This window comes from Acanthisitta chloris, unplaced genomic scaffold, assembly GCF_000695815.1.
Source record: "Acanthisitta chloris isolate BGI_N310 unplaced genomic scaffold, ASM69581v1 scaffold25779, whole genome shotgun sequence".
Taxonomy (NCBI): Eukaryota; Metazoa; Chordata; class Aves; order Passeriformes; family Acanthisittidae; genus Acanthisitta; species Acanthisitta chloris.
Genome location: NW_008693464.1, coordinates 7,691 through 19,013, shown reverse-complemented (window position 1 = coordinate 19,013; position 11,323 = coordinate 7,691). Strand labels below are relative to the sequence as shown.

Sequence of the window (11,323 nt, the reverse complement as noted above, 5' to 3'; positions counted from 1 at the left end):
TATACACTTTGCTGATGTGATGGAATTTTTTTCTCTACGGTACTTCAAAACCTTTATATGAAGTCACAATTTCAGACTACACGTCTCATTTGCATATAAAATACTATCTATCTTTCATGATTCATATTCCCTGGAAATATAGCCCCAGAAACTGGATAGGATATTCACTTTAGAACTTGGTAAGCTGATCCATCTATCTTCACAATTTAGGACTATCACACAACAATTTTATGTGCACAGTGATTACATGTATCTTCTTTTGTTATTTAACACACACTTTGGTTTACCAGTCAGAGCATTGTATGAACATGCACAACACACTCAAGTCAATCTCATTTAACTTACCACAGAGTTTCAACCAGAAATCTATTGTAGCCTGGCTAGAGATAGGAGTTTTAGGTGTAGAAATAATGCTGATGATTGTATAAAGATGATCTCATTTAGATTCAGAACTCGTTTCAGTTCTAGTACATCTGCTTTAGCAAAGCCAAGTGTAAAGAGCTACAGGTAAGACTTAAGAGATAATAGGGTATATATTTGAATAGTCAGTGACAAGTTGTTTTTCACAGTAATTTTTGTAACATGGCTACAAGACAGAGTTTACACAAGACTGATTATCACACCTCTCAGTCTGGTTATTTCCCCATTTTACAAAGAGTTTTAATCCATGCCCAGAAGTAAAATTTTTAATTTTCAGTTTCTTTGAACATTTTGCTCAGCTGTTCAACTAGTGCTACAAGCTTAGGGTTCCCCCCAAGTGATTCAATTTGTTTATAGGCTTCAGATTCAAGCTCTTTCAATGTATTCCGAGTATATTCAAAGGAACCAACAGTTTCAAGGTAATGTACACAGTATTTTTTTATATCTACGTTCTCTGTCCTTTGACGTAAAATGTTTTGCACCTGAGTACTTTCGGGTCTTGACCAAATAGCATGAATGGTTGGGAATGAGAACTTGCCCTCTGTTAAGTCTTCACAAAAACTCTTGTTTTCACTATATTCTTTGGAGTGCAAGTTGGCATAGTCATCTCTGATTTGGAAGAAGAGACCAAGTGTGTTAAGAAGTGGCTTTAAGTCTTTTTTATAATTTGAGAACAGCTGCATGAGGCCTACAGCTAATCCGAAGAGACCACCTGTCTTTTGCAGGACCATAGCTTTATATTCAGCCTCTGTAGGACAGGTGTAAGTATCCCTCCAGTAAATATCCAAGCCTTGACCTTTATGGAGTTCCAGAAGTTGACGGGTAAAAACTTTAACAGCATCTGGATGATCAAGGGTTAAAACCTTCTCTAAGCCAAGAAAATACACATAATTAGCACAGTTGATTACAGAGGGAATTCCATAGATGCTGTGTGCCACTGGAAAGCCCCGTCGTAGCTTTGAGTTATCTTCAATATCATCCACGAGCAGGCTTGCATTGTGCAACATCTCTGTCACTTCAATGATCACCTATTACAACAAGACAAAATTATTAAGTCTGTCACTGCAATTTAACCTAATTTTGCAAGACCTTATTTAAAATGGGTAACATTTTAAAGAATTATATTCTCTATCCCTGAGGTTCCCCTTCAGACCACTTGCTTGTACTATTACTACAGATTTATGAGTCTCTTCACCAGGCAGTTTGCTGTAGGTCCTGGATCATGTGGTCTATCTTTTGTGCAATGATTTCAGATTCCAAGTTAACTTACTCCCTCAAGTGTTTTCACTTGCATGCTCCCCTTCGTTGTGGCTACAGTTCTAAATATGCCATTGTCTAGGAGTCATGCAGTAACTGTTATTGAAAACATGACATGGGGAAAGGAACACGATGTTTTGAATAACCTGAAGTAAGTCAGTCCTTGAGAGTGTCTGGTATCATCCATTATCACATTTGTCTCATAAACCTTGTTTTAGTAAGCTGAGAAAGTGTTTATCTTTCTTTCCCCACGCTTTGTGTTGTTATCTTCAGTACTGAGCTCAAAAAGGACAGACTATTCTCTCTGAAAAATCATTTGGAAAGTTCTTGGCAGAAAGACAACAGCTACAGTTTCTTTTGGGAAACTTCCTACACACTTGCTACTTGTTACTAGGTAGACCAATATCATAAACCACCTGAGGTGTGCCATAAACTGTTCAGAACATCAGGCTTGTAAGATGACTACATTTGACTAAAAGTGAACCTTAACAACTGCAAAGCAGGCCAATTCAACAACAACAAAAAGTTTTAACAGTGTGTACTGCTTTTATTGCACAGCTGCTATGCAAGCAACAGGTATATTCAGCACCTGTTAAAATGGAAATAAATTTAAGCATGTAAAACTGCATACTGTATAAACTCACTGCACAACACATCTGATTAAGATATGATTTTAAAGCTAATGAACCAATTACACTTGCTAGCTACAAACATTGCATTCAGTCAACATTCATCAAAACAACTGCTTCTAAAAAAAATACTAAGGCAACCATAGAAGAGCAGCAAGTACCTAGTATGGTCCTATGTGGTGGGTGCTGTAGGACTTCACTATAAGCATTTTCTTGAGCAGTAAAACCACCTGGTACTCATTGACCCTTGTCCCAAAGATTAAAACCTAAACCCCAACAATTTAATTGCTTTTCCAAGATATGACTGCAAGAACAACTTACTTAAGCACTCATGACTCAACTACGAGTGAGAAGTAAGCCCTACTTGGACCTGTAAAGATATGTTGTTATTCACTGACTTGAAATCAGAGGATAGAGTACTTACTGAAGGCAACTTTGCATACCTGTTTGTCTGAATATTCATTTGGCCATTATGCCATTCTCATTCTCAGTACTATCATGAAAGCTTCCCTGTGTTCTGTGAATACCTTGGATAAGGCTATTCTAGCATTTTTCTTGCTAACCTATTTCCTATCACTGTCAGCTTCATGACCTTTTGCAGCTTCTATACATTTAAGGTTTAATGAAAACAATGCTTCATGACTCTATGTTGGAATTAAGTTACCTTGTGAACTAAGACAGTGTCAAAAATGCTTCAAAGGTGAAAAAAAGGAGTGAAACAGTCCAGACAGCAGAAAAAAGCTTTTTTTGGAAGACATCAGGAAGTAGCCCGAGGAAATTAAAAGACTGCTCTTCATAATGAAAGCTGAAGACCCAGTACCAAGTGTTATGTTTTCTCACAACCTAAGCCTATCTAATCAGTACCTGCTGCACTATCAGTGCAACACAGGTTTCTTCTACCTCCTTACCTGCAACAGCTTTAAAATGTGTGACCCTCTACTAGGCCATTTCAGTGCCTTGTTAGAAGAAAGTTCACCTGCCAAACTCAGTGCTCCTCTAATTCCACAAGCTCAAGTGTCTCACTGCAGCAACAGATGGGGACTGGAAATGCACTAAGCGGTGGGGAGAAAGAGACCACTTGTCTGGCAAAAAAGTGGTGGCAGTTAATAGTAAAATAAACTGCCAAGGAACAGAAGCCTCAACTGTATCATTTAAATAAATTATATAAAGACAAGTGATCTAAGATTTTAAAGATGTTCCAGAATGAGTGCTATAATCCATATTTTTAATAAAAGACATACAAATAGCTGGAAGGGAATCAGGCTGTTAGATACAGAGAACACCTTAAGAAGACTATGAGAGATGTCAAAAAGATGACTAGAGGTGGTCCTACAGATTTCAACTGTCTTCAGTTACTGAAATTAATACAAGACTGCACAAAAGCTGTAATAACTAGGTCAGGATGCAATTAAAAGATGAGAGGTCTTGGTTTTGTCCACAAATGCTCTAAAGAATAAAAATATTAAGTTCCATCACAAACAGCTTAATAAGTAAAGGAAACATTAAAGCATTGGTTTTCTTCATGAAGATAATAAAAACAAGTGGACAAAGGTTTCAATAACAGTTACACAATCATCAGTTTAAAGTGACAGAACTGGTAACTTCTGTTCATATAGAGGTACTGCAGCTTTAGTTTACTATAGTATGTGAGGAAAATGGACCACACCATCATGAGTGCACAGCAAAAGGGCAAGAGGCAAAAGTCAGACTGCAACATAAGAAACCCTAGTTGAACAGAAGAGCTTGTTCTAATGGAAGGGGTTCAGCATGAGAAGACTGGCCCTGGGGAATTCCAGAAACTACATTATCAGATTTTCAAAACTGAACAAGGTTCCCAGAAACCTAAAGCAGCTACTGAGAAAACCCTGCTTTAAGCAGAGGGTTGTTCTAGATATCTTCCAGAGGCTTCTTCCAATTTGAATTCTGATCTGTGATATTAAACTAAACCTATACATACAACACACAAGCTGTCATGTTTTATTTGGATATGTAGCTGTAGACAAAGGGTAAAATGTGTCTAGGTGGAAGACAAGAACTCTGGCTAAGGAGTTATACAGACAGGTTGAAAAACAGAAGTGTTACTAGATGATGAATGCAGCCTCTTAAACTACTTTGCTTCTTGAAGGCTATGAAGTGCCACTCTTAAGCCACCCTGAAAATGACTCCTTCACAATCTCTAAGGGTACTTCTGCCAACAATTAATGAAATTAACCAGGGAGCAGCTGGATAAGTGTCAAAACCCACAACTGATTATTTTCAGTCCTTACATTGTCTTGGACACAGTATTTTGCACTCTCCACATGCAGTTTAGCAAAACTACAGTCTAACCTAAGCAAGAGGGTAATTTTTCATTGACAACCCTCAGTGTTCAAATACACAGCCATGCGTCCTGCACAATCTGTCAAACAGAAAAGTCAATGGGAATGAGAATTCCTAGTTTAATGCTTTCCATTATAAAGTAAGGACTCTAACTGTATGATATCCCCCCCCCCAGTTTCAGGTTCAGAACAAGAAGTGGTGTGTAAGGTTGATTTAACTGCTGTCTTTGATACTCTTGTATCAAAATCTAGATATTTTACTTTCAGCCACTATATTTGTATAGTTTACAAGGTAACTGTCCAGCTTCTTTCATAAGTCATTAAAAACTCAGCATTAATAACTGAGTCACGTTAAGTGGGTAACAACGACAGCTGATTATCTACCACTTCAAAGGTCAAGCACACCTGGAAAGAAGTAACTACTCCACATAAGACATGGATGTCATTTCTTTAGTGTTACATCACAGTAAAAGCTTTGCACTGAAGTTGCTTCCCTGAAAGTCTACTTCAGTATATTCAGAAATCAGTGCATTTAAGATTTCTGATGATTTATGCTATGTAAGAGAATAATCTGTTACCAGTAGTCGCGGAAGAGAGATAGCAACCTTTCAAAAATAATTAGCCAGTACCTGTATTTTATCTTCCGGAACATTCAGCCAGTGATTAAAGGCCTGTGACAGTTTGGTTCTCACTTGCTTACCTACAATAAAAATATTATAGGCATTTATAAAAACAACATAAAGTTCATTACCAGGGACAACAGTTTGTCTTAACGACTACAGTTGATTTGAGACCTGATAAAAAACTCAACTGATCAGTGTGATGACCCAAAAGTGGAAAATACATCAGTGGTAACTTGTTTCCTCGTTGTATAAACACCACTTAGCAAAGCACATATTTACAGGTTACTATATTTAGTTTTGACAGTTTAATTTAGATCCTAAGTATGCTGGTAACCTGTACAGATCAGCTTGCTGCTTCTGAAGGTAAGCCCTGGGTGGCAAGGCATGTTCATTTTGTTCAAGACTGACAGGTTTCAATCATAACTCATTATTAGTTGAAAATATGGGTATTTGTTGAACAACTGTTTCTCTCAATTTTTTGGGCTTTCTCCTGCTACTGAGTATGCATAAGACAGGAAAGTGAAATTTGATACACTTACTAAATAACTCTAAACAAAAATCTGAACATTCCAAACAGAACAGAACTGCCCAAGAATTCAGATATTTATCTTACACCCAAGAAATCTACCTAAAAATAATAGGATTTGTTCTGCTTTGGTTAAATCTAGTTTGTTGGAACCAGGCAGTCATCCTGTTTCACAGGAATGAAAGACAAGATCAAATGTCCATGTTCAGTGTTAAAATAAGCAGTACTATTCAATTTAGATACAATTTACATGCCAGAGTTAATTGTAATAAAGTTAACCTCTATGTCTATAAATTACTGATGCCACCTTTAATAATTTGCTGGTATTCATGTACAAATATTTATTCAGTGTGTACTGATGTTTAATATGAAATAAAGTCATCCTCTACCCACCATAAGACAATTCTGCTGTGAACTTTGAGAAGCTCAACTATGTAACAAGATCTTTGACTAACTGCAAGACAGGTTTCGAGAAAACAGTTCTGCATACCTAGCTCACATAAACAAGGCCTTTGGAGAAGGTTTTAAATAAACTTCAAAGCAGTGTGACATAGTGTGTTCCATATTACTTGTGTCAGGATCTATAGAGACATAATGATTCTATAACATTAGTCCTCATGGTCATAATGCCATCTTGCCCATAGCACTAAAGAAATTCCAGTGTCTGAATCTCTCCCTAAGGCTTCCCTAATTTTTTTCTCTGTATGTGTGACCAGCACATAGAGAACAAAAAAATAAAAATGGGTAAATTCACTTGCAGTGATATACTTTGGAGAAACCGGACTGAGGATTTTTCCTCTTCTAATTAAGTCACCACCAGGTAAGCAATAGCTTTGTGGGTTGGGCTATGTGTGATATAGGGTGACAACCTTCCTCCCTGGTCTTCAATTTTCATCTCATTTCTCAATGATTTCCACTGTTTCCCATCATCACCATCTCTTGGTTTTCACTACAAGAGATTAACAAAAAGGTCCATTTTTCCCCCACCAACAACTTTGTTCTCTGGTTCTGTCCCATGTGAAAAGGCATTCTTACCTGGACATACACTGCCATTGGCTTGTGTCCCCCGTTTTTGTTCTCTGTGCTCAGTTTTAAACACTAACATCTTTCTGCAGAAAGGAGGGATTGTTCTGTCTCTCCTTGAGAATAACTGTTACAAACATCTGCCAAACTGTACAGATTGCCAATCAAGTATTAACAAATATTTCACTACATTCATAAAGAAAACCACTCAGAGATAATATCATATTAAGGAAGTGTACCTTATCTATAGCTGTTTATTCACCTCTAAATTACATTGATATAGACAACATCTACTTTTTCTACACTAGGTAGCTAATTCTGTTTTTCTGAATGTGTTTCCTAGAAAATACACTTATGGAATGTTGGATGTTCAGCAACAAGTGTTATTTCATCATGAGCAACTTGACTACTAGCACACACTCTAAATAGATTAGTAACATGCTGTCCTGGGTTGCAGTGTGTGGGGTATTTTATTATCATCTCCACAAGCTGTTAAAACAGGTGGGGCAGTGATCGTTATCACCTTGTCCCTCCCTCAGGGCAATCCTGATGGCTCCCTCAGGGGGCTGTCTCTGATTAGGGGGCTGTCAAGGACCCATGCAGGACACATCCTCCCAGTGATCCTTATCCCTTGTCCCAAGGTGAGGGGACTCACCCCAGGGGTACAGGACAGGGTGTCAGGTTACTTTCTGACTCTGTCAGGTTACTTATTTTTGTTTGTACTGTTGCATTTGTGTTGTTTTGTTGTGTTGTTCATATTAAATTGTACTTCTGATTCAGAGTCTCTCACCGGTTTGCTTTTCAAACCAGCACACATGCGCAGTGGATTTAGCTACCCCAGTTCCTTGGTACAGACAGCATTTGAATTGTCAAGACTTGTCTTTACTTTCTGACTCTGTCAGGTTACTTATTTTTGTTTGTACTGTTGCATTTGTGTTGTTTTGTTGTGTTGTTCATATTAAATTGTACTTCTGATTCAGAGTCTCTCACCGGTTTGCTTTTCAAACCAGCACACATGCGCAGTGGATTTAGCTACCCCAGTTCCTTGGTACAGACAGCATTTGAATTGTCAAGACTTGTCTACCTTGACTAGCAAGGCTTCCTAGACACTAACTACTCAAGGAAAAACCCACTATCTGTAGAGTGAGACATTCATCTTTCCTTTTATAGGTGCAGATTTGTTTGCATGAGCTCCTTTAAAGGAGGATAGTACAGCAATTTTCGGTATGCACATTTTACGCCCACAGACATGCCATGATGGCAAAAGACCAAACCCCTCTAGTACTGGTCTCTGAAGCTTACATGCAGAATGCTCCATTCCTTGCCACACATCTCCTCTCCTCAAACTAGACAAAACAATACTGGGACACAAGGACAAAATTAAAAGGAGTGCTGCCAGAATTATCCAGTTCCTTCACTGTCACATGTCACTGCTCTGTTAATTATTCTAAGCAGGCTATTGTAAAACTGAAGAACATCCAGTGGTCTAACATCCAAAATTAGAAGCTCTACCTACTGTATAGAGCGATAATAATAGACATTATGGCACCAAGCTTTTATCAAAGCTTTGCTAAATGCATTTGGTTTAATCTGCTGAAGATCCCAATATTACCCAAATCAAACAGCAACTACAAAAAGCTTTTCTCCTTAGTAATGGTGGGTGGAAAAGGTGAGGGGGAAAAAAGCACATAAGAGATGCACTGTGATGAAATTCCTTCTACAGATAAGGATGTTAAACCTTTATCCTTAAAACAAATATCAAGTTAGATTAAAGATGTTGTACTGAGGACATTCCCTCCACCTCTTCAGATGAGATGCTTCTCATCTTAGGAGGGGGGAAAAAAAAAAAAAAAAAGAGAGAAAAATCCTCCCCACCCCCCAAAAAAAAATTCTGCCAACTTACTCTATATACACAATTGCTCTTGTGACAGGGCACAGACCCAAAACCCACAGACCTCCAGCTCTGGACAGGCTCCTGATTCCTGATTAGTATTTCTTCACTCTTGCTGCATTAAAGCAACCACAAATTATGCCCTTAAGGCAGCACCTCACTTACAGGGAGGGTACATGAAAGGGATAGAACAGCATAGGAAAGAGCAAAGGGACTATTAACCTGGCCCCCATTAGAGCCTCACTAAGCTAATTCAACTCATTAGCCCAGCAGAGAACTCTGCTTTTTGCTAGGTTAGCTTTCTGCCAGCAGTATGTACCGAGTCAGCTTATGCAGTGGATCTGTCAGAGTTAGAACAGGGTAAGCAGCAGATGCTGAGAACCAGGAGAAGAGGGCATTGCCTTTCTGGAGGAAGCAAGTTATTCTATTACCTCAGCTATATTGTACACTTGCACATTTAGCCGTGTCCTACGATAGATTAAAACTAAATGGATCAAGTCCCCAAGCAGAGCTCCCCAAACACCTACAAGAACAGTACAGCCAGCATAAGTGCACTGTACGAAGACAAGCAAAGAGAACAGGTACATACAGTTCTAAACCTGAGCAGCCACTTGTGACACATTAAGGTCACTGACAGAATTCTCTAGCTTAACTCTTCTGTTCAAAATAGGGTTAACCAGTCCAGGGTTGTGATCCTGATTTTGGCCTTGTTCCTTCTTCTCACAATCCTGAATGCCATGGTCACTGCAACTAAAATTGCTTCCAGTCTTCATGTCCCAACCAATTCTTTCTTGTTTCTAAGTGTGAGGTCCAGCATGATGCCTTCCTTCATCAGCTCCTTGATCACCTCTGTTATGCATTCCAGAAACCTTCTGGATTGCCTGTGTCCTCCTGCATTGCTTCTTCTACCAGACAGTGAAGTAACTGAAGTCTCTCCAAAGAACTGGGACCTGTAAATATGAGATATCTTCCATGTCTCATCTGCTTCTTTCTAATTGGTGGCCTGCCACAAAGGCCAGCTGTAGTGTCAGACCTATTATCTGCCTTCTAATCTTAACCCATAAGCTTTCAACAGGCCTATCTGACTGAATGCAGAACTCCATGCAATTCTGCTACTCCCACTCCTCACTATCCCAAACTGTTTTCCTGGGCAGTCCACATCTATTCACTGTAGCACTCTAGCTTTGTGAGCTAGATACCTCAATAAAACTCCAGCCCTATAACTGCATGACATCCTTTCACTCCTGTTTATTCCCAATAACATATGCACCTGTGTAGAGGCAGTTCAGAGGGACATCCAATCCTGCAGATTCCTCAGAAAAAAGGAGAGCTTCCCCTAATGTTGTTCTGTTCATACTTCCTTGTTTGAGTGCTAGGATGGTCAGCCTTCAGCTCCACTCTGTCGATTACAAGGTGTCTCTTGTTCACATCAGCCTACACCCTTTGTTTGCAAGTTCACTAAATCCTTACCTCACTGTGTATATTAATTTTCTCCTGCTGTCATTTCTAGTTTAAGTCCTTTCTCACCATGTTGCTCAGTCTGTTGGCCGAGACACTCGCCCTGATTTGGATAGGTGGATGCTATCTCCTCCTGGAAGTCCTTCCTCTGCAAAGGGAGTCTCATGGCCATAAGACCCAAAGCTTTGCTGTCAGTATGAGCTGTGCAACTAACTAGTTCTTGACAGACAGTATCTATTTATTCCTCCTGATGGCAAGGGGAAGGGAGTTGAGGATGATGGAGAAAAGCCACTTGGTTTCCTGTGCCCTTGACCCTCATTCCAAAAGCCACATAACTCTTTTACTTCCTTCAAGCACCCTCTTTCTATATCCATTAGTGCACAAGTGGAAGAGCTGAAAGGTTAAGTATTTTGAGGGTGAAACATGCCTTGGCAGTCCCTTCATAACATCCCCTGATCAAATGTAGCCAGAGGCAGCAAACCCTCATAACACACAAGCTCATTTGAAAGCCTCTGTCCTCTGCAGGAGTCAAGTCTCCCCACTACTCACTACCACTTGCTGCTGCCTCAGGTGCTGGTCTGATGCTTTGTTGCATAAAATCCTAGAATCATTTAGGTTGTAAAAGATATTTACAGCGCTTCCAGCCATGTGTCTTCTTCCACTGCACTGAGCCTATCTGGCAACTGCACATCTGCTCAAGGAACAGGAATCTTTCTCATGGTGCCAGAAGCCATCAGTTCCCCAGCTTCCAGCCTTCACCCCTGTGGGAGTATCCACTTCCCAACCTGATATGCACAGACTATTCCTGCCCCTACTTCAATATACCTGGAGGTTTCAGAGTCTTGAATCTGCAGGGTCTTGCTCTTTTTGTTATTTCTGATGCTGTGCAAGCCTGCTGGCCCCCTTCCACTGCTGCTTTGCTTGGTGACATGGATTTTCCACCACTACACACCTTCTAGGGGCAAGGACATCACTTTCTTCTGCCCAGTGGGTGCCCCCAGGCATCCTTGCAGCTCAGAATCTGGAGAGCTGCAGCCTTTCTCTCAAATTTGGCTCAAGTTGAGGCCTCTAATGTGCCAAGTGTAGTTGTGCCAGTGGTAGGGATCATGCCCTGTGTTGCTTAACTCCTTCACCAAGCTGGTCAAGTTCAACAGCCCAGCAGGAAAAGTGAACAACAT

At 39.8% G+C, this 11,323-nt stretch overlaps 1 protein-coding gene across 1 annotated transcript in view; it reads right to left on the bottom strand.

Moving 5' to 3' along the window:
* Window positions 1–410: 410 nt before the first annotated feature.
* GGPS1 (geranylgeranyl diphosphate synthase 1) overlaps window positions 411–11,323 on the bottom strand; it is a 14,264-nt gene continuing 3,351 nt past the window's right edge. The window contains exons 2-3 of the mRNA XM_009083089.1: window positions 5,254–5,324; window positions 411–1,448 (exon numbers count right to left, since the gene is read on the bottom strand). Coding sequence (XP_009081337.1) covers window positions 687–1,448; window positions 5,254–5,324 — 833 coding nt within the window. The 3' untranslated portion in view covers window positions 411–686. The remainder of the gene's footprint in view (window positions 1,449–5,253; window positions 5,325–11,323) is intronic.